This window comes from Jaculus jaculus, chromosome 2 (genome assembly GCF_020740685.1).
Source record: "Jaculus jaculus isolate mJacJac1 chromosome 2, mJacJac1.mat.Y.cur, whole genome shotgun sequence".
In the NCBI taxonomy this organism is placed as follows: domain Eukaryota; kingdom Metazoa; phylum Chordata; class Mammalia; order Rodentia; family Dipodidae; genus Jaculus; species Jaculus jaculus.
In genome coordinates this window covers 41,043,119-41,067,586 of record NC_059103.1, presented here as the reverse complement: position 1 = coordinate 41,067,586, position 24,468 = coordinate 41,043,119, and the positions used below count along the sequence as shown (strand labels likewise).

Here is a 24,468-nt window from a genome sequence, read left to right as displayed (position 1 = left end):
TCAATTAGACAAAGGCTGAAGTCCAAAAATATTATTATTAGAGATGATATTAGAAAAGTGCTGGGAAGGAGCGTTTACTGATACAGCGCTCTTCAATCTCCATTCTGATTATAAAAGCAGGCCTTGCAATATTGATTTCATACAATGTACATTATTTGCCAAATTTAAAGTTTGTCTTAATTAACGTGTACTGCTATTAGTCTTCCCCATAAATGTCATTCTTGCGCTTCATTTCTTCAAAGTCAAACTCAGATGCTGTCATCCTTTTGTAGATGTCTTTAATGTCATCACAGGTTGTCTCAAAGTGAGTTGTAGCATCATATGCACGGGAAATAAAGATCTGGCTCTCTGTTCCCAGATCTTTAGGCACAAAGAGATCACTGATGCTAACAAACTTCTGTTCAATTGGTTCCAAAAGCTCCAGAGCTGGCCTGATCTTTTTCTTGGGTTCCTTGGTCTCCACGGTTGTACTAACAATGGCAATGTACTTGCCCTGTGCTGCCACATTGTGTGCAAAGGAGATCATGCAAACAGAGATATCTGACTTTCGATTGACTTGGTTCTGTGGAATAATGATCTGGCAGGAGTTGGCGTCATTGGTGCTCTTGATGGGGTGGCTGAGGATGCAGATAACTCTGATCACCTGGCCCACTTATTCTACCCGATCTTTCACATAGCTGGGGTCACAGATAAGCTGCCTGCAACGAGCAATCTCTCCTTTAGATTTTTTTTTAATTTATTTATTTGAGAGCGACAGACACAGAGAGAAAGACAGATAGAGGGAGAGAGAGAGAATGGGTGCGCCAGTGTTTCCAGCTTCTGCAAACGAACTCCAGACGCGTGCGCCCCCTTGTGCATCTGGCTAACGTGGGACCTGGGGAACTGAGCCTCAAACCGGGGTCCTTAGGCTTCACAGGCAAGCGCTTAACCGCTAAGCCATCTCTCCAGCCCTCTCCTTTAGATTTTATACCAACCACTTTTCCATTTTGCACAATGATCTCTTCAATTGGTTTATTCAGCATGTAGGTACCCCCATAAATGGCACTTAACCTTGCAAATCCTCGAGGCAATTCTCCAAGGCCATAGAGTAGATAAAGGTAAGGGCTTTTGCCATATCTTGCCAAAGACTCGCTGTAAAGTTTAATTCTATTAATGGTATCATAACACGGTTGATCCAAGTAGTCATCAGTTCTGTAAAGTGCAAGAGAATGACCAGTGAAATCTATAATATCTTGACCCAAATCAAATTTTTTATACACTTCTCGCATTGTAGTCTTCTTAGGGTCAACACCCTCAAAGGTGCGAGGATCTTTCTCATCAAAACTGGCAACATACACTAGGAATTTTCTGAAGCAACATTTCTCAAACAGTCCCATTAAGCTAGATGCTAGGGCTTCTGCTTCCGTAGAAGGAACCTTGTAGATTTTTCCTCCCTTATACACAAAGCTCCCTTTGACCACTTTGAAATCCATGTAGCACGTGATCTCTGTGTACAGCAGCATCTTGACCAGCTGACCATTAGCCATAAGGAACTTGGGAATTAAGTCAACATTCCAGTCTCTTCCTTTCTCCATTGATTCTGGTGGTTGTCCTGGTAATTTAAATCTTTTGTACAAATCTTCCAGTGGCATTATCGATGCACTTTCTCCTCCATAGTAGGGGTTTTGGTCCATGTGAAGAACCTTCTTTCCATTCACTGACATTATACCTGACAGGATACATTCCGTCAGGCCGGTGCCCAGCACGAACACATCGTACTCCTCTCGTTCATGGTGGGCAGGCGGGGTGGAGCAGGCCAAGGGTCCGAGGAAGGAGCACACACTGGGGCTCTGTGGCCACCCGGAGGTCGGGACTCAGGCCGCTCTGGGCCAAGGGAGAACGGGGAAGAGCGGAGGCGAGGCGAATGGAGCGGACCGGGAGGCAGGCGAGGCCAGCCACCACCTCACATGGGAAGAGAAGAGCCGGCCAGGGAGGGCAGGGGAGCAGGGGCCCAGGCTGAACTTTTGAATAGTGTTGAAACTATTTAAGACCATGGAAACATTTGAAGCTGGACTAAATGCATTTCGCACTAGAGCAGGGCATGGCAAGACTCAGAAGTATAAACTGGATGCCCAGTGAAAAAAAGACACTATCAGTGACTTAAAGGAAACCTTGGAGAAAGAGAAAAGGGATAAGGGAAACAAAGCCCTGGGTCCTGTTGAGTTTATAAAAGAATAAGAACTCAGGGACTTTATGCATTCTTACCTTCATATTCACACTCTCTCTATGGACAGAGTAAATACACTTGAAAGCCTTCTCTTTGGAAAAAACGTGGATTTGTTTCTTTATTCTGTTAAGAGAATATTAGCAATCTGTCCTCCTTGCTAGTAGAAGGCCAAGCTTTACTTCACATACAAAGTAGTTCCATTGAGCATGAAGAAAATTTGATGATCAAGGGTATCAAATACTGGGACATTATACCCTAAAAATATATGGGGATGGTTTCCAGTTATCTTTAAGAAGCTTGTGCCATAACAGAGCATCTGAGGTCCCTTCCAATTCTCTATCATGAATGCAGCACAGAATTCACACTTGCTCTAACTTACTATTCTCATACAACTTAATAGGCTTTCCCATAGCTCTTACAGCAAGTGCTTTCAAAAATGTTGTGTGTGGCTGTGTGACATTTCTAATTTTGGCTTTCATTTAGCATTTTTAAGGCAAATGACCTAAATTTATATGAGACATGACTTGCAAATTGCTGAGTGAGAAAAATAACTTCTGCTTAAATCTCTGCATTCAACATTTTTAGCCCTGGCTTGATGCTCATTAGGGGAAGTAAAGATCCGTGAGGTTTGTGGGCAAAAGGGTAAATGTGATCCAAAAAGTAAGCAAAGCTCCTCTACAAGGGTGCTTAACAGTCACCAGTAGGAATATATTTCAAAGAATTTTTTTAATTACACAAGGATGAATTTTCTTTAGTACAAGAATGTTCATTATTAATTGGATCACAATGAACAAACTGAAAACAGCCAAAACACTGATTGAGCAGAGACTAGGTATATGAACTAGGATAGTGACACCATGAAGAATCCATGTAGGAATTTAAAAGATTTAAAGCTGTACATATTAATATAGACAGATCATAAAACTCTGCTGAATTAAAAAAAAAACTCTGAACATTCTTATAGACTGTGAAGAAAGTGTTATTCTCCCTTAATAACTAAAATTTTTTTATTTTATTCATTTATTTGACAGAGAGAGAGGGAATGGGCATTTGAGCACTTAGCCACTGAAAATGAACTCTAGACACATGTGCCACCTTGTGCATCTGGCTTATGTGGGTCCTGGGGAATTGAACCTGAGTCCTTTGGCTTTGCAGACAAGTGCCTTAACCACTAAGTTATTTTCCAGCCCATCCATTAATAATTTAAAATATCATATATTTATCTTATAGACAAACTATATGAAGTGATAATGTGAAATATATATTGAAATATATTGAATAATAAGCCCTCCACTAAAGGTAGTCACTGTTTTCTGAGGAAGAAGGGAAGAAAATGGGATCAGGGAGGAGGAATTAGAGGGATGAATGTTCTCTCTTCACACATATACCTCTCATAATGTTCTTCTGGTAACACTGGATACATGCACAGTAGACTGTTAAATGACTTTGGGGAGGGTACCTGAAACACTACATACATTTTATAAATGTGACAAAAGAACATACTATTCTGAAGAAGAGAGCCCCACCAGGAGCTGGCATTCCACAAGGGAAGGCAGCATATAAATAGTGTGTGTATGGTCAGTTCAAACTTGGGCAGGCTCAGAGGATATCAGCTGGCACAAATGGTTACAGCTGAGGGTACGCAGATGGCAAGAGATGAGACCAGAATGAAAACAGTTTGAAGGCAGCTGAGAAGGGCCGCTCATGGCACATCAAAAGCCCTGGACTTTATTCTATACAGCCGAGAAGCTGTGGGAAATGATGAAAAGATAGGAATTTTTTTTTTTTTTTTGCTCCTAAGGAGCTCAAGTCTAATGGCGTAAGAAAAAAAATGACTGAAGTCATATGGGGCATAGAGAAAGGTCAGATACATTCTACAGAGGAAACCTAGCTTGGCTGTGGCCTTGAAGGTTAGAGGCTTGCTAATTGGAAAAGGTGAAGCAGGACATAGAAAGTGTGTTGAGGAACTTTATAACTTACAAAGTGAGACTAGGAAAAGTCCACTGGGATAAGACAGGGCAAGAGATAAGGCTGGCAAGACAGATTCAAAAAGCCCTATAGATCAATCTAAGAGGGCTACATTTCATCTTGTTAAGTCATGGAGACAGAAGGCAGTCAAGAATTTGCCAAGTGACGCTACGTAACAGGTAATGGAACACAACAGCAAGCCAAGTAGCTCTCATTTTCCTACCTTCCGGGAGGGCCCTGACAGGTCCTGGAGTTCTTGACTTAACAGACAAGTGGAGGGCAATGTTCTAAGATGTAGATGAGGGCTGCCCATCTGCACCAGGTGGACAGAACAGGAAAGCATTTCTGAGATGATGACTGAGCAGTCCTCCAGTTAACAGGAACACAGGTAATAAGGACAGAGCAGTATGGCAACAGCAGAAATGCCAGCACCAGAGGTGCAGAGGGAGTTATAGCTCAGGTCTGCAGCACTGGGAACATGGCAGAAAGTGGCAGCAAGGGAGTTCACACAACACCTCTGTGTCTCACAGCAACTTCAGACCTCACCCTGAAAGCCAGACAAAGCTTTCACCAAGAAGATACTTACAAGGAGAGATGAAAGCCAAGCAAGTACTACTGAGTGGGAGGCAGGAGGTGGGAGGTGGGCTCTGCAGGGAAGATGATAGCTCCTCTCTGTGCATTTCTGTCCCTAGCCTGTGGTCTGTGCTCTTCCCTTTCATGGTGGCCATAGTGGCCCTATCATGGAATCCTAGGGCTCAGAACCAAAATCTGAAAACCACTGACTGGCCAAATGAAGGACAAGCTTTATTCATCTCTCCAGGAGGGAAATTAGATGAGAAAAAGAAACAGAGAACCCTTAGGGACATTTATATTTCAGAGAGGAAGGCTTTAATAAAAACAGGCCATTTAAGAGCTGGGCATGGTGGCACACACCTTTAATCCCAGCACTTGGGAGGCAGAGGTAGGAAGACTGCTGTGAGCTCAAGGCCAGCCTGAGACTACATAGTGAATTCCAAGTCTGTTTGGGCTACAGACCCTACCTTGAAAAAACAAACAAACAAAACAAAACAAAGCAAACAAACAAAAAACCCAGGCCATCTGAAGGCAAAAGAGAAAACAAAGTGTAAGACGGAACACACAGGAACTGGGTTTCCAGCTCATGGCTAAGGGATAGACAAGTCAACATGGAGATGAACTCAAGAAGGCAAAGCGGAAATGGCAGCAGCTCTGGCATACAAAACGTATACTGTGTGTCAAACATTACCCAGCAAGTAATCAGAGGATATGGATGTCACTGTCACCCATGTCCCCTCGCTTCCTTTTTAAAGGGATGATGCGACTAAAGTAGAGAGCTTAAGTAATTTGCCTTAGTAGAGGTATTGAATCATGGAGTCAGGAGTCAAATTCAGATTCCTTGGTCCTGATTCTTTGTGCCTAACAATTCCGCCAGAAAACGTACAGCTGCTCAGAAAAATCAGTGTCTATAGAAACAACCGGATGCAGTGTGAAAGTCACTGACTAGTTTCAGAAGACAAGTGGGGGGCAATCTGCAACAGTTGCAATCACAAAAGTGGAGGAAATTATCCAAGTATATTTTTAATTTAAGTAAAAATATGTAAGGATAGAACTCTGGAAACCAGTAAGACTGAAAGTGAATGAGTGAAGTTACCTGGAGACCTAGGAGCGCACACACATACAAAAGATAGTGCAATTAATCACCATCATTATGAAAAGCCAATAAATAGGTAAGTAGGATTTGAAAGTGGAAAACAAAGACTCTGGATTTGTCACTAGGAGATTCCCACTTCCAGTGGGGAGGAAGAGGAAGGAGCTGGGCTACAGAGATCCACATGTACCCCTGACCCCTGTTACACTCCCCACCTCTCTGGGAAAGATGCCTCTCACATGGGCATCCTTGCCTGCCTCTGAACCACACGCATTTCTCCTCTACTCACTGGTACCTAAATAGGCTCTTAGGCCACTCCTTACCTTATTTATTTGTGCATTTGGTTTTTTGAGGTAGGGTCTGACTCTAGCCAAGACTGACCTGGAATTCACTATGTAGTTTCAGTGTGGCCTCGAACTTGCAGCGATTCTCCTACCTCTACCTCCTGAGTGCTGGGATTAAAGGCATGCGCCATTATGCCTGGTCTCCTTACCTTATTTTTAATCACCTTTATTGCTAATCTATGTGCATAAAGCAAAGAGTTTTGAAAATGTAAAGATTTATGCAACTCATCACCACAATCAAGACTGGGAACACGTCTATTACCTCAGAAAGTTCCTTTGGGCTTTTAGTTACCTTCCCTGTAACACCCTTCCTACTCTCAGACAAACACTATTCTTTTGCCTTTCCTAGATTTTTCCAAGTAGATCATACGAAGGGTTGGGGAGATAGTTCGGTGGGTAAAGTGCTTGCCTTGCAAGCATGAGGACCTGAATTTGATCCCAAGCACTCATGTAAAATGCTGGGTGTGGCAGTATGGGCCTGGAATCCCAGTGTTGGAAAGAAGGAGATAGGAGGACCCCTGGAGTTTGCTGGTTAGTCAGTATAGCCTCATTGGTGAGCTCCAGACCAATGAAAAACTATCTCAAAAAGAGGTGGGCAATATTCCTGAGGATAGCACCTGAAGTTTCCTCTGGTCCTTACATGCATACACATGCATGTACACCTGCACACATATTTTCAGATACATAGGAACACATACATATATACATGAAAAAAGTGGTCATATCATATGTACACTTTTGGGTCTGCCCACTGACACTTAGCCTGCTTTTCAAATTTATTCATGTTGTTTTGTGCATCCATAATGTACTCTTTTGAAAAAAATATTTTATTTATTTGAGAGAAAGAGGAAGATATATAGAGAGAATGGGCACACCAGGGCCTCCAGCCACTGTAAATGAGGTCCAGATGCATGTGTCAACTTGTGCATCTGGCTTACATGGGTACTGTGGAATCAAACCTGGGTCCTTAGGCTTACTGCGAAGCCATGTCTACAGCCCCATAATGCACTCTTACTGCTCATAGAAAACATATACAGTTTCCTTTATATGGCTTTAACTCAGTTTCTCTATCTTTTTACTGGTTGTTTCCAGGATTAGACCATTATGAATAAGACTGTTATAAATATTTTCATATAGTTTTTTTGTGAACACATATTTTCATATTTCTTACTGACTTACTGGCTAAGGAAATGCTGAATGAAATGAGAATAGAATTTTTTTTATTGGCATCTGTTAACTATACAAAGTTCCAGGTTCATCATATTTTCACACATGTATGGAATATGCTTGAGCATATTTACCTCTCATTACCCTCTTTGGTCCTTTCTCCCTACTGCTATTCTTTCTTCCTTCCAAAAGGTCTTTGTTCTGTTTTCATGTCTTTCTTTCTGAGTCTGGCTTATTTCATTTAATGATGATGCTCTCCAATTCTACCTGTTGTCTTGCAAATGAAACTATTTTATTCTTCTTTAAGGCCACCACACCACATTTTCTTGATCCATTCATATGCTGATGACAGACACACAGGTTGATTCCATAACTTAATTATTTTGAGCGGTGCTGTTACAAACAGGGATGTGCAAGTATGTTGTGGTGATTTCAAGGAAGTGTCCCCCACAAGCTGTGTTTTGAATACATGGGCCCCAGCTGGTGGCAGTTTGGGAGGTGGAGCCTTGCTGGAAGAGGCGTCACTGGTGAGATTTATTAGTCCAGTCCATTGGGCATTCAGAGCTAGCTTACTTAAGATTACTTCCTTCCCACTGATGTGAAGATGTGACCCATGCTTCCTATTCAGGCCTATCATGCTTTCCCTGCCACAATGAAGTTTCCCCTGGAAAGTGTAGGCGTGGACAAACCCTTTCTTCTCATAAACTGCTTCTGGTCAGGTGTTTATTTAGCAATGAGAAGGTATCTGCTACATATGTCTACTGAATGCTGGCTTTGATTCCTCTGGGTATATACCCAGTAGTATACAGTTGGGTAATTAGGTAGTTCTATGATAGTTTTTTGAGGTACCTCCACACTGACTTCTACAGTGGGTAGATGAATTTTCATTCCCACCAACAGTTCATAATTTTGTATAATTTTTAACTTGATGTGATCCCACTTGCCAATTCTTACTGTAATTTCCTGAGCTACTGAGCATTCTTGCCTATGCTTGAGCATTTTCCCTATGCTTTCCTCTGTCGTTTCAGTTTCAGGTCTGAAGGTCTTTCATCTATTTTCAACTGATTTTTGTCAGTGAGTTAGGCAGGGAGGGATCTAGTTTTACATGTGAATATTCAGTTTTCACAGTACTATTTATAAGGAGGATGGTGTTGTTGTTTTTTACAATATGTTTTTGGCACCTTTGTTAAAGATCGGAGAGCTGGGTGGGCTTATTTCTGGGTTTTCTATTCAATTACACTGATCTGTAATTTTTTCTAATCAGTATGATGGCTGTTTTTTTTAAGTGAAAATTTTATTATTTGCAAGCACAGAGAGATAGAGAGGGAGGGAGGGAGGGAGAGAGGGAGAGAATGGGTGTGCCAGGACTTCCAGCCTCCAGATATATTCACCACTTTGTGCATTTGGCTTTATATGGGCACTGGGGAATAGAACGAAGGTTACAGGCAAGCTCCTTAACTGCTGATCCACCTCTCCAGCCCTCATGGTTGCTTTTGTTATTATGGTTCCAATGTATGGTTCTGTTGTATAACTTGAAATCAAGTATTGCCCTTTCTATTTAGGACTGCTTTAGCTATTTGGGGTCATTTGTGCTTCCATGTGAATTTTAGGGACTTTTTTTCTACTTCTGTGAAGAATATCATTGAAACTTTGATGGGGACTTCACTGAATACTGAAACATTCTTGGTAACATGGCTCCTTCACAATATTAATTTTGCCAACCCATGAACATTGGAGGAGTCTACATCTAGTGTCTTTTTCAATTTTTGCACAGTTTTAATGTTTTCACTGTAGTTTTTTTTTTTTTTTTGCTTTTGTTCAGGTTTATTTATTTATTTATTTATTTTTGAGACTATTCTGAATAGAATTGTTTCCCTCCTTGTCCACATATTGTTATTGTTTTTTAAAGCAACAAGAAATGTTATTAAGATCAAAGTGACAATACAAGTTTGAACATTGCCAAGAGGGGCAGCAGGAGACCTGAGTAACAAAGAATTTAAGAGTTGTATTTATTGCTTGGCTTGACAGACTTGAAAAAGTTAATCCTTTCTCTACTGCACATGCCCCTTTCTATGATGCATCTGATTTTTTTTTAATTTTACTTACTTATTTATTTATTTATTTATTTTTTAATTTAATTTATTAGTTTTCTTTTCAGTAAATACAGGCAGTTTGGTACCATTGTTTAGGCTCATCTGTGATCTACCCCCTCCCATTGGACCCTCCTTGTTGATGTAAATGGGTCGTGCATTGTGGAGTTAGCCCCCAGTTATTGGTATGATAAATGTCTCTGCAAATCATGACCCAACATGTGACTCTGACATTCTTTCGGCCCCCTCTTCCACAAAATTTCCCTGAGCCATGTTGGGTTCATTTTTGGTCTGCTTCAGTGCTGAGGTGTTGGGGGCCTCTGAGGCTCTGGCTCTCTGATTTGGTAGGAGTTGATTTTTCTCTGCGTTGGTCTCCTTCCCCTTTGTGCTGGTATCCGGTTCACTGGAAAACATCACCCTTGCTTGTTTCGCCAGTTGTCCTTAGTTTCAGTTGGGCCCCTTTTGAGGTATGTTGGGGCAGCTCTCTTCTTTATTGGTATGTAGAAACACTACTGATTTCAGCATGTTAAGTATGTATTCTTGTATTCTGTTGAAAGTATGTACCAGATCTAAGAGATTTTTGGTGGAGTCTTTAGGGCCTTTCAAATGTAGCATTGTATTGTCAGAACAAACATCTTTCTCATATTATTGATCTTTGGTGGAAGTATCTAGCCTTTCACTGTTAGGTCTGATTTTACCTATAAGATTTTTTCATAGATGTCCTTTCTTTGTTTGAAGGAATTCCCCTCTTTGTTATCTTTTTTTTTTTTTTTTTTTTTTACTAACAGGGAGTAAGTTTTTAATTGGGTTAAATGCTTTTTATATCCTTATTGAAACAATGACTTTTTTAATGCTTTTGTTTTGTTTTGTGGTGCTGGTGATTAAACCATGGCTCTAAGGTGTGCTAGGCAGGTGCTTTACTACTGAGCCACACCACCAACGCTGAAAGTAGTAGACTGTATTGACTATATGTGAAATCAACCATACATTCCTAGCAGGTAATCTTTTAAGATTTTACTTATTTATTTATTTAGTTACTTAGTTAGTTAAGACAGAGAGAGGGGTTGGAGGGAGTGAGAGAATGAGAATGGGTATGCCAGGGCATTTAGCTACAGCAAATTAACTCCCTATGCATGCCCCACCATGTGCATCTGGCTTACATGGGACTTGGAGAATTGAATCTGGGTCCTTAGACTTCATAGGCAAGCGCCTTAACCACTAAGCCATTTCTCCACCTCCCTGCAGGTAATCTTTTTATATGATGACATTGATAAATTAGAATGACGAGGCTGGAGAGATGGCTCAGTGGTTAAAGTGCTTGCCTGCAAACCTCAGTTTGATTCCCTAGTATTCACATAAATAGCCAGATTCACAAAGTGGCACATTTGTCTAAAGTTCATTTGCAGCAGCTAGACACCCTGGCATAAAAAGAAAGATGGTGGGCTGAAGAGATGGCTTAGTGGTTAAGCACTTGCCTGTGAAGCCTAAGGACCCTGGTTCGAGGCTTGATTCCCCAGGACCCACGTTAGCCAGATGCACAAGGGAGTGCATGCATCTGGAGTTTGTGTGCAGTGGCTGGAGGCCCTGGTGTGTCCATTCTCAATCTCTCTCTCTCTCCCTCTATTTGCCTCTTTCTCCCTCTGTCTGTCACTCTCAAATAAATAAATAAAAATAAACAAAAAAATTTTAAAAAAGAAGGATGGTAAATTATCATTGACTAAGTATATACTGTGTGCCAGGTATATTTCTAATTCTCTATACTTGCTGAGTAAATTAATATGCAACTGCCTAATGAAGATGGTATTGCTCCTACTATTGTCACATTATATTTGAAGGCAGTAAGGCATAACAAAAATGCAAGAACAACAGCGTCTGAGTTTATTCTCTGGAAATCTGGCAATACCCTGGGCTTATAACCACTCTGCCTCCTACCTAGAGATTTATGTGATGGTCATGGTGGTTATTGCTTTTCTGACCTGTGTGATTCACTCTCAGCTCCTATTTTTAGGAATAAACATGAATCTCCTAAAATAAATCAAGCTTATGGCTTAGGCTGGTTTCATTATAATTCCTATTCCAGGTTGCAAAGACTGGTCAATGATATGTGCTTGGAGTCAATGCAAACTTTGCCTAGGAATGTTTTAATGAGGGACGGTGAGAAAGCTGCTTTTCCTCTCTGGTTAGAAGACTGCAAAGATGGAATTCTGGAGGTGGTTCTGGCCATAATTTAGCTTCACAGAAAAGATGTATAAGAAAAGCTGGGGGGGCTGGAGAGATGGCTTAGTGGTTAAGCGCTTGCCTGTGAAGCCTAAGGACCCCGGTTCGAGGCTCAATTCCCCAGGACCCACGTTAACCAGATGCACAAGGGGGCGCATGCATCTGGAGTTTGTTAGCAGTGGCTGGAAGCCCTGGCGCACCCATTCTTTCTCTCTCTCTGTCTCTTTCTTGCTCTGTCACACTCAAATAAATAAATAAAAATGAACAACAAAAAAATTTAAAATTAAAAAAATAAAATAAAGAAAAGCTGGGGCAGTGATGGTGAGAAAGAGGGTGGGAGGAAAGATGGAAGGGGGGGAGAAAAAGAGAAAAGAGGAGGGGAGAAGGCTGAACATTACTGCATTTCTAGTGACATGCTCCTCTTCATATATGCTAGTCTGGTGTGGCTTACTGCTAGCTTGGGGGGGGGATCTTTGTTCAAATGGCATTTTTTCTTGAGGCCTGCCACAATCACCCTGGTTAAAATCAAGATCCAACTCCTCCTGCAAAGCCCTTTTTTTAAAAAAAATTTTACTATTTAATTTTTCCACTTATAACTCATAACTTTCTAAACTATTCCATCTTTGTGTATATGCTTTTATTATTTTCGTCACTAGAGCAGGAGCTGGAAAATTATATCCTACAGATTCAATCCAGCTCCTATTTGTTTTTGTAACGAAGCTTACAGGGACACAGTCATGTTCACTACTTTATGTATTTACTGTCCATAGCTACTTCCATGCCACAGCAGCAACTCAGTAGCCATGACAGAGGCTAACAGATAAGTAAAGCCTAATACCAATGTTCAAATGTGTTGCAAAAAGTGTCCACTGTTTCACACTAGTGTGTGAGCTCCATGATGGCAGGGATTTCCACCCGCTTCCTTCACTGCTGCATCCCAGTGTCTACAACAATTCCCAGCACAACATGGGCACCCAAAGCAGGCATTCCATGATTTAAATGTGTCCTCCTCCCAGATAGGGTCTTGCTCTAGCCAAGGCTACTGATCTGGAATTCACTATGCAATCTCAGGCTGGCCTCAAACTCACAGCGAGCCTCCTACCTTGGCCTCCACAGTGCTGGGATTTGTGTGTCACCATGGACCACGGGGCAAAGGGGGACGGGAAGAGACAGAGAGAAAGACAGAGAGAGAGACAGAAAGAGAGAATGAATGAATAGAATGAACACACCAGGCCTCTAACTGCTGCAAATGAACTCTAGACTCATGCACTACTTTGTGCATCTGGCTTTACATGGGTAATGGGGAACTAAACTTGGGTCATTAGAGTTTACAGGCAAGGGCCTTAACTGCTGAACAATGTCTCTCCAGCCCAGAAAGTGTTTTGTGTACGGACACAAATGGGAGAGCAAGTGCCATGCTACAAATATGGAGGTTAGAGGACAACCTTGAGGTGACAGGATCTCTCTTGTCACTGTGAACATCAGGCTAGTTGGCTCTTGAGCTTCAGGGTTCTCCAGACTCTGTCTCCTAATGCACTAGGCATTGGGATTAGCTTTACATGGATTCTGGGGATCTGCACTTGGGTCATCAGGTTTGTACAGTATTGTTTTTAACCACTGAGCCATCTCCCCAACCTCCAAAAGTACTTTCTTTAAAATTAAAATTTACCTGGCTTTTTATTTTTTTATTTTTTTTGACACATACATGATGGCTTTGCAACCAAGAAAGGCTTTTAAAAAAAAATCTGGAGTGATGGCTTAGAGGTTAAGGTGCTTGCCTGGGAAGCCTAAGGATTTAGGTTTGATTCCCCAGCACCCATGTAAGCCAGATACACAAGGTGGTGCAAGCATCTGGAGTTCATTTGCAGAGGCTGGAGACCCTGGTGTGCCCATTCTCTCTCTATCTGCCTTTCTCTCAAATAAATTAATAAATATTTTTTTAAAAATCTGTTTACTATATTTATTACTACATTAAATTAAATCAACAAAAACCATAAACAAACACATTTTCTTACTCACCTAGAAATACAACTGGTTTACACTTTTCTCATATTTCTCCAATATTTTCCTCAAATAGCAAAACCTAGCTGGTGACCAAGTCATTATGCCAGATTGAATATGTGTACGAAACAGAGAAAACTAGAGGTTATCTATAGAATTTTGCCTAAGCATATAGAAGGGTAGATGAACAACTACTGAGATAAGGAATGATGTGATGAAGAAGCTTCAGAGAGATAAGCAGGGATATATATGGCAAGTTTGAGATGCTTGACTACTCATTATTTATTTATTTTTGTTTATATTTATTTATTTATTTGAGAGCAACAAAGAGGCAGATAGAGAGAGAATGGGCGCCAGGGCCTCCAGCCACTGCAAACAAACTCCAGGCACATGTGCCCCTTGTGCATCTGACTTATGTGGGTCCTGGGGAGGCAAGCCTCGAATTGGGGTCCATAGGCTTCACAGGCAAGCGCTTAACTGCTAAGCCATCTCTCCAGCCCTTGACTACTCATTGTTGAAGTCAAGTGTCCAAGTACACAGTTGAGCTTATCATTTTGGATTCAGGTAAAAATATGTACCTGGGCACTGTAAATATACAAATCAGAATGGAGAGTCATGGCAAAAGATAAGAAAACACAGAGACCAGAAAAAGGTGATAGCTAAGCAGAAGGGCATGAGTCTATATACTAGAACTCCAGCATGGTGCAGGCATTAGCAATAACTGGGTGTAGAAAGGGGCATAGATGAGGTCTCAAGCAGAAGACTGACTGAACCTATGTTACTGAATGCAGTGGGTGTGTTCCAATAGAAGAGAGAAGAAAAGTGGGATTCTCTCAGTAGAATGGATGGCATTCTGCAGAAGAAGAAAGAAAAATAGAGAGGTCTCTCTCACTAGAATGGATACCGTTCTGTAGAAGCAAGAACAGAGGTTTTTGGCTCACTGGAAGGGAGACTCCAACAGGCTATGATGGCCTTGGGCTGCACTTTGCCATAAGGACAGGTGTTAGAGCTGAGTGATGGAACCTCCTCCTTCATCCCCCGATCAGCTCAGTTTGTGGCCCAGAAGTGGTCGTGCACACCTTTAGTCCCAGCGCCAGGGAGGCTGAAGTTGGAAGATGGCCATGAGTTCAAGGCCTGCCTGGGCTACACAGTGAGTTCCAAGTCAGCCTGGACTAGAGTGAGACCCTGTCTCAAAAAATAGAGGATAACTCTCAGAGGAAACTGAAGAATATTAAGACAAAAAGGATAGATACGGACCTGTAAGGAGCCCTGCTGAAGCTGCCTAATATGAAACAATCAACAAAGCCCAATCCAAGTGTACAAAACTTCTGACCAGTTCTTTACTATTACACTTGTAAATGTAAGCTCTGCCAGAGATTCCTGGGGAGAGCCACTGAAATCACAAGCTAGGGAGCACAGAGGAAAATGGACAACAATAGAGCCAGCACAGCGCGAGGAAGAAGCCTGCGAATAGTCCAACAAAGCCTAACATAGAGTTTAAAAAAATATTTTATTTATTTGAGGGGCAGGCAAAGAGATAGCAAGAGAATGGGCACACCAGAGCCTCTAGGCACTGCCAGTGAAACTTCAGTTACATGTGCCACCTGGGACATCTGGTTTATGTGGGTACTAGACAGTTGAACCTGGGTCCTTAGGCTTTGCAGGCAAGTGGCTTAACCTCTAAGCCATCTCTCCAGCCTATAACACAAGATTTTTTTAAACAGAGAAAATAGATACACTATTAAAGAACTATTTTAAGGGATAAAAACTATGAGTTCCTAGAATAAAACAAACAAGCAAAAAAAAAAAAATTAAGAAAACAGAAAGGAGATAAAAACAAATAAAACACCCATATTATACACTTGTGTAAAATTTCAAAACACTGCAAACAAAGCAAGATTGTAAGAACTGAGGTACAAAGCAAGGAGGTAGGGCCGTCCAGAGCTATCAGCATGGATCACACATCTCAACAGGTGCAAAGCAATGAGCACTGCTCTTTTAAGGCGCTGAGAAAAGAACTAGGAGCACCAAACTGAGCACTGCCAACTTTTTGTTCTAGAATACAGTTGAAATAAAAACTCAACATAAATTGTTTAAGAAAGTAAGCATGATCATGTTATGCTAGGGGGTCATCTATGACTAATACTGGTTCTCAATGTAAGCAGTGACCTTACCTAACAGAACCACAGAGTTACACCTGGAGAATGGGGAAGGTGCAGCTCCGCGTGTGGCCTCAGGGTACACAACTGCAGGGCAGCTTGAGATAATGACTACAACTTTGGAAATACTGTCTCTTCACAGAGAACCCTTCTCTTCCTCTAGAAATACTTTTCTGCTTCCACTCATGAAAATTTCTTTACCTATTCCAAGAAAGTCAAGTATGTCAAAGATTTCCGAGAACAAGATTCAGGTAACCTTTGGTCAGTCTGCAACTGACCAAAGTAAATGTGGGGGAGGGGTAGAAGGCAGAGAAGGAAAGAAAATTTTCAGATGACTGACTGTATGGAACATATGTGGATGTGGAAAAGATATAGGGATTAAGACACCTTTAATAAAGTAAAACACCAAGTCTATGACGATAGAACAAATAAATTTTGTGACATTTGTCTCTTTATACTTATGGAATATAAGATGAATAGTAACTTTCTAAACTTTATCCACTTATGTGATCTTATTTGCTGCTTCATCTTGGTTCTGAAATTACTATAGAGCTACCTACGAGTAGCATATATGTGTATTAGAAACAAACATATTTTCCTCCAGACCTATCTATGGATAATGTGTACATGTATTAGAAATATATTTTCCTCCAAATGTTGCTTATTTAAGGGCTTGCTTATTTAACTTTGTATAATGTTCTCTTTACAACAAGGTCTACTGTTGTGTTTTTCTCTTCTGTTTTTTACTACAATAAAATAAACTACAATGACATTAGCATTCCTGTTTACAAAATTATAAACAAGAGGTTTATTTTTGCTAAGAAGACTGACATTTATTTATATGAAACAGCAAAATTAGAGCACAGTAAACTGTAATTCATTCCCACTTCATTGCGTTAATAATCATAAATAGTATTTTAGTGTTTAACTAGTATAAAATTCATTCCTAATATTGTATTAGATATATAATAATTATTCTAAGTTCATTTCTATCAAGGACAAGATAGAACACAAGATCAGAAGCCTGAACACGAGCTTAGTGACTGCTTGATACAGTTTGTTAAATGCAGTTACTTCAGGCACTAGTAAGACAAAGTGTGTATGGATGACGGATGTGCCCCTCACTACAGTGAGTGTTATGTGACCTGTTAGCATGTACACTGCTCCATGTTTCAGCACTACAAGAAACAGTGAGTAACTCATTGCATTCAAACACTCAGAAGTAAATAAAAGGCAGGGCTAATGTATAAACTCCAATAAGCAAAGTTACCACCCAAAGGCCCACCTTGATTTACAGCTATAGAACTCAATCCATTGCCATAACAACACATAAAGAATATCAGCAAGGACTTATGCTACAGTGTTCAATACGATCTTAACTCTAACTACACAACTGACAGTGGCATATCCAGAACAAAAGTCACTAGTCACACAACATGGCAAAGAATACAACTAAGCAGTGGTTTTTGTTATTGTTTTTCAATGTGAAACTCATGAACTGAATTTCCTCTAGGTAAAGGTAACTAAAATCCAAATAAGGAAGACAGAAGGACAGCTGAATGATGACTAACAACTTTAAAAGTAATATTATATAATTACTATAATTATTACTAGTAAAGTATGCTGAGAATAATGGGTAAAATACAAGATCTGTCAATACATGATCTGGTAACTATATCATAAAAATATAAGTGAGTGAAGTAGAATCTATCATTAAAGGCAATTACTGTTATCTTTTACAAAGGCACTCATGTAAATTTATGTGTTTTTAACTTTAAAGTAATTCAATAAGCAAAATATCTAATAAGTAGATATAATATAAAAGCATTTTTTTTGGCTATTCATCTTTTATTGTTACATAGTTTACTGATAGAAGAAAAGGTTTACACTAGTTTTTAGGATTCTAAATCTTGGATTTTCTTTTCCCTTCAGTGTGGTCCTTCAGCATCCATTAATTCTTGGTGGCTGCCTCCAGTAAGTCTTCAATGTGGTCCCTGAGTGTCCATTAATGATTGGTGGTTGCCTCCAGTAAGTCTTTTGCTTCATTTATTTTGGTTGCTAAGTAAGGAGATCCTCCTTTATCTGGATGATTCAAAATCATAATTCTCCTATGGGCTGTTCAAATTTTGGCCTTGCCAGCAGATGGGCTTACACCTAAGATAAGACTAGCTTCTCGCCTACTCATTTTTTGTTCAAATCCTCCTTTATAGTAGTATGAAAGGCTAGGAGACAAAATATTTCTTGCTGTTTCTGTTATTACTTGTTCTAAAGGTTTCCAGATCTGAAATGCATAGCACCCTGCAAATGCAAAAGCTGCAATACCTAGACCTACAGTTATCAACCTTCAACCTTCTTGCCGCTTGGTGGTCCACGTCGGCGTCGGGCCACTGGGCTGAGGGAGGCAGGTATTCGGCGTAGCGCAGGCCCTCGCGGGCCGCCATAGCGATGCGGACTCACAGGACGCCTGGCTCCCGTAAAAGCATGTTTTAAAAGCAAACATTTCCAATTTTTATTAAATTGGCACTGGCATGCTGTTTAGAAAGAATAACTAATAATTGATAATCTGATATAATTCAAAAAATGAGTAATTTACTTTTATACTTAGTTCATGGGCAATACACTCTAAAAGTATACATTTCATATACATCTCAAGTATAATGAATGACTCATGTGTTTTAATTAGCATTTATTTCTAAAGATACTGAACTTATTAGAAGTATTATAGTATTTTCTCTTCTCTAGAAGAAAAAGTATATTCTGTGAAGAAGTAAAATAAGTTTTACTACTTGAAATTAGGTTGTCTTTTTCTGTCGTATTTTCTTATTCCCTTGAGAAGATCCCATGAGTAGCAAGTTGCACACTGATCCTGGTTTTTTAAAAAAAAATCCCATAGTACATGCCATTTCCGGCAATAATTGGAACTGAAGTAATATTTAATGAAAAAATTCACCTGGAAAGAGGATTACCTCACAGTAAGACCAAGAGGAGGCGGGGTGGCAGTTTAGAAGCTATTATTGACATAGGTCATAAGGCACTTCCTAAGTGTACAGAAACTTCCTCTCTGGGGAGCCCACCAAATACAGCATGCTTACTGCATGTCGGGTTTTACAAAGATAGTCACAGGAAGTATGATGGTGTCAACGCTGTGAAAAACCCTGCAGAAATGCAAACCTACATTATGTACATACTTCATAAGAAAGGTGTTTTCTGGATGTTGGAATCTCAACCATTACTTTGGGATTTCTTTTAGCTGAGCCCTTAATTTTAATTTAGCAAATATAATTGGCCTTTGTGATGGTTATAAGAACAGGAAGTCTTAATTGGAGTTATTGGTCTTTACTGTTAAATTCTTTTTTCCAATTTCAGCCAGCCCTATTACTATTAAAAAATCTCAGATCCATGAAAATAATATCTGTTTATTTCAACTTCCTTTGGACCTTTGTGTGATTCATCAGCAACTTACACTTGCTTTGCATATACCACTGTGTGATTCATCACTGCCTTACACGTGTTCTGCACTTACCTTCCCATTCCTTTTGCTTGTATGTTATTGCCACTTTGGTGAACAGAAGTTTAAGGTACAGACAGCTATTCTGCCTTATTTTTATCTTTCAACTCTTCTGCAATGGCTCCTAGTTATCCTAGCCCTGTTTCCCGTTAAGAAATCTGACCATTTGTATATAAAATATCATTTGAGGTAGAGTTTAGAAATACTTTTCAGGGGGCTAGAGAGATGGCTTAACAGTTAAGGCACTTGCCTGCAAAGCCAAAGGACCTAGGTTTGACTCCCCAGAACCCACGTAAGCCAGATGCACAAGAGGGTGCACACATCTGGAGTTTGTCTGCTATGGCTGGAGGTTCTGACATGCCTATTCTCTCCCTCTCTCTCTACCTGCCTATTTCTATATCTCTCCCTCAAATAAATAAAGTAAAATAAAATATTAAAAAGAAATACTTTCCTGAAAAACTATAAAACTACATATAATTATAGTAACTTCATAGAAAACTTACCTCTACTGGGATTCATGTTAAAATATGGAAAGAGCCTCTTTCCCACTTCCTATGATGTATTTACACACCTGAAAATGGTCATACAGGACCAAGCTCTACATTTAACTTCTCAGGCCTTAACTCTACTTTCCCTCTCTTCCTCTCCTCTTCCCTTCCTACCTTCCTTTTCCCCTTCTCTCCCTCCTTTCTTCTTGTTGCAGTAGTAGTTGTTTTGAAGTAGGGTCTCACTCTAGCCCAGGCTGACCTGGAACTCACTCTGTAGTCCCAGGATGGCTTCAAACTCATGGTCATCTCCTTGCCTTTGCCTCCCAAGTACTGGGAATAAAGGTGTGGCCCATCAGTGCTGGGCTCCAATTCTTAATAATTTGATTTGTAATTCTCAACAAGCTTAGTTTAATAATTAGTGTCCCCAGCTAACTTTTCCAAGTAATGAAAACAATAAAGAGGAGAGGAAAACCCAGATAGGAGTATGAGTGGATGGGAATATTTAAGAGCAGTAAGTAACCAGGGCTAGGGAGATGACTCAGTTGGTAAAGTGTTTGCCATATAAGCATGAAGACCTGAGTTTGATCCTCAGCACCATGCAAGAGCTCTAAGTCCAGCACTGGCGACATGCAGACAGGGGATCTTTGGAACTTGATGATGACCTCCTTAGGCTAAATTGGTGAGCTCTAGGTTTAGTGAGAAACCCTGTCAATAAAAAAGATAAGAGGCAAGCTGGGCATGGGGACGCACACCTTTAATCCCAGCACTCAGCAGGCAGAGGTGGGAGGATCACTGTGAGTTCCAGGCCAATCTGAGACTACATAGTGAATTCCAGGTCAGCCTGTGCTAGAGTGAAACTCTACCTTGAAAAACACACAAAAAATGTAAGGGGCAATTGAGGAAGATACCCAGTGTTGACCTCTGAACTCCACACGTATACTCATGCGTGCATACCTGCACGCAGGTGTACTCCTGCACACATGAGTATGTGCACATACACTATACATGTGGGGAGCTGGGAGGGAGGAGAACACTGTAACAAAAGGGAGCAAGGAGTGAACACATCTAATCTGGAGCAAATTCAGAATCCCGTCCTCATCTAACCACAGGACAGAGAAGAGGCTCACCAGCAGCAGAACTCTTGCACTTACAACCACCCATGCCACAATCCAAAACAGTTCAGAGGTGGTGCTTAAGTATACTTTTGTAATCTAAAAAACATATACAAACGGAGAATCATGAAAAGTGGACTTTAAACTCCTTGTGGTGTCAAACAGCAGCTACTAGAATAGTGGCAGGACAGTTGTAATATGATAGCACAACACTATTATGATAGTGTATTTAACAATGCCAGAAATAAAGCATAGTGACTCTTGTGAATAAACATGAATTAAAATACAGCTGTTATTTTAACTATCAATAATTATAAAGATAGAATTCTATCAGTTGTAAAAATGTCACCATTTGAAAAGAAAATTATAACTCAAATCATGTTGAAGATAACATGATAGGAAATGATTCCTGTTTTAAGAATTGTGGTTAATGTTTAATCCCAGCTCCACACCCCCACCCCAGTATTCCTGAACCTGGAAATAATGTCATGCTTTATGCTCCCCCTACTGGATAGACAGCTACAGTTAATGCCATTTGGGGAGATTTGTTGTGCAAGGCTGAAGGAACTGGTTTGTTATGTTTGGGATCTTAAAGATGTCAGTCACCTAGCTCCCTCCTCTGAGTACTGAGACTAAGATAAGTGACATAATTTGACTCAGGTCTTTTGACTGCATTCACAAAGCATCTCAATGTTTCCATGCACAATAGCCTTGTTTACCACAGGTTGTCTAAAATCACAGACTCCTCACTATATAAGTTATGAATGATGAAGGGATGTGACAGATACTTAGTGCAGACATTCTAGGTTCAGAGAATATCCGTGCTTCTAATTTTTCCTGGGCACAGCCCAACTCCAGAAAGCCACTTGTAAAGCTCTCTAAGGCACTGATACTTAGATTTCTAATGTGCTTCTACTGTTTGCTCAGAAATCATGTCACTATTTTGGCTTGGAAAATACAGTCACCACACACTATGTTTTCAAGTCAGTAAGTAAGAACTGAAGTTTTTTCCATGGTATTAATAAAGATGAACAGCAAAGAAAGGAAAGGCAGAAAGATAGTAGTGACCATCTATACAGAGACTATTACATACCAAGTACAGGGCTGGCTGGACTTAAGAACTCACTGCCAAAAGTCATCAGAAAGTAGCCATTTCTGTCCCTACTTGACAGAAAGAAGCTCAGAGTGAGTAATTTATGTCTGTTCCAGGTCAGTCTCTCCCATTCCTTTGACCTAACAGCTTTGTTACTTTGCTCATTTTAATCAACAAAGATACTAAAGAGCTTCTCTCCCTACCAGTACCACCTCTTCTATCTCCTGAAAAAATGAATGCTTTAGGCAAAAGACAGTTTATTACAAGCAGAAATCTGCTTCATTTCTTGTTTATACTAGTGGGTAGAGTCAATCATTATTTTAAATAGAGCAAGTTATATTCTCTATACCATAGATTTGTATCAACCCACAGTGTAAGCTAATATTTAGCTCCAGTTTGCTTATGTAACATATTTAACTATTTGTCAAGTAGTCTGTTTTTGAACAATTAGTACACCAGCACTAGCTTGATAACAATGCTACTTAGATATAAACAGTCTGGGATTAAAGAATCACATCTATTCAGACTAAAAGTAAATATTTCTTTGTGAGGAAGAGACATTTGTTCTCAATGAAAGATATAAATTGTTATCTAAATTATGAACAAATTTTACTCAAAATGACATTAAAATTCTGTGTTCTTGAAACCAGAACACTAAAGTCATCAGTGCCTTTCCTTACTATCTGGCAGCAATTAGTTTTTCCTTCTAGGGAAAAGAATCATGGCAATGAATTTAAATCAGAAAACTATTAAGAGGAATGTCTTCTCAACTGCTTACAAGTAAACTATTTGGACAATACAGACAATAAGTGTCAGCATTCCAGAAACAAGAAGGTAGCCTACAGTAAATCTGAACTTATGGAATTTCAAGTAAATTGACAAATGAATATATTTTTTAACCTTGCACAATTTAGATAATGTAATAAACTTGTATTTTATAGCTTGCTTCATCTATTTATGGATCTCAATGATTTTTAAAACTTTAGAACTAAAAATAAAGATGAAAATAACCCCACTTTTTGGAAAAGAATTAAAGATAATTCAGGTATAATTGTAGTAAAGACTAGCTCCTCTAATTCATTAGCCCTGTGGACTAGGGACACTTTGCTTTTCTGAATCTTGGTTTCCCCCCATGTAGTGAGGGTGACAGTGACAGTTACTGAGCTACTACTGTGGTGACTACAGTGTGTTAGTGTAAACATCTTCATGGAAGTCATCGCTTACTGGCTGATTACTGGCATGCAATATGGGCCATGAATTACCTGTCACTCCAGCTTTTACTTGCTGTATGTTAAAAATAATTTTTTTTTTTTTTTAGAAATATGGTGCAAACCAAACCCAGCCCCTCTGTGGACTGAGTCTAGATCAAGGTGGGTGGTACACAGTTTCTGTTGTGGAGAAACACTGGAAATATATGAATGTCAAGAAACTAAGAAGAACAATTGGGGTTGAGGTTATTTTGTGGTTAAAGGCTTATTATTAAAGAAAGAGATGCATTCTAGTAGGAAAAGACAAGGACAGAAGCTAAGGTAATTTTATGAGTTAAACGGAAAGTAAAAAGATTTTTGGGGGGGTCTTGAAATATGATTTAGCAGTTAAGGTGCTTGCCTGTGAAACCTAAGGACTCAGGTTCCATTTTCAGATGCACAAGGTGGCGCATGCGTGTGGAATTCATTTGCACTGGCTAGAGGCCCTGGCGGGCCCATTTTCTCTCTCTCTGCCTTGTGCTCGCTCTCTCAAATGAATAAATAAAATATTTTTTAAAAGTTTTTTTTGACATCATGTTTTGAGATAGCTGAGTACTATATTTACATGTCAATTAAAAATCTGATTTTATGTAAAAATATCTTACTTTAATCATTGATTCTTTAGCTTTATGAGAGATATATACACTTGGTTTATAATAAAAGACAGAGTCTCTTTAAGAGAATAGTCTTATATCCAAGGTATAGAATTAGTCATATATAATCCTGGCTAGAGACATATTTTCTTGAACTTTTCAAGGAATAAGGCTTTAATTGTGTTGGTTTTATTCTTTCTTGATTTTTTATCTTTTCTATATTATTGACTTCCATCTTTCTTATTTACTGTCTTCTTATTTTGGGAAAACTTTGCTGTTTTTGGTCAATTGTTTGGGTTTGTGTGTGTCAGAGAGAGAGAGAGAGAAAGAGAAAGATAGGATGTTCATGTATGAGCAAAGGCATGTGCATACCATGGCACATGTGTGAAGATTAGAAAAGAAACGGAGGTTCCTATTTTCTATCTTGTTGGAGGCAGTGTCTCTTGTTCCTCACTGCAGGCTAGCTAGCCTACAAGCTTGAGGGGATTGTGCTATCTCTGCCTCCCACCTTGCCATAGGAGCACTGGGATTACAAACAATTTAGTTAGTGTCTGGCTTCTTTTTCTAGTTGGTTTTATTGTCTAAGACTGTTTTTCTTTCTTTAAATAT

General features: G+C 39.8%; 2 protein-coding genes and 1 pseudogene across 4 annotated transcripts in view; all 3 read right to left on the bottom strand.

Moving 5' to 3' along the window:
- Dym (dymeclin) overlaps positions 1-24,468 on the bottom strand; it is a 522,785-nt gene that overhangs the window by 195,352 nt on the left and 302,965 nt on the right. The window lies entirely within an intron of this gene.
- Positions 197-14,694, bottom strand: LOC105943900 (rab GDP dissociation inhibitor beta-like). The gene is given in 4 exon segments (XM_045142742.1): positions 197-717; positions 950-1,829; positions 6,334-6,361; positions 14,564-14,694. Coding segments are annotated over 4 exon segments (1,560 nt in total).
- Positions 17,665-18,259, bottom strand: LOC123458540 (annotated as a pseudogene).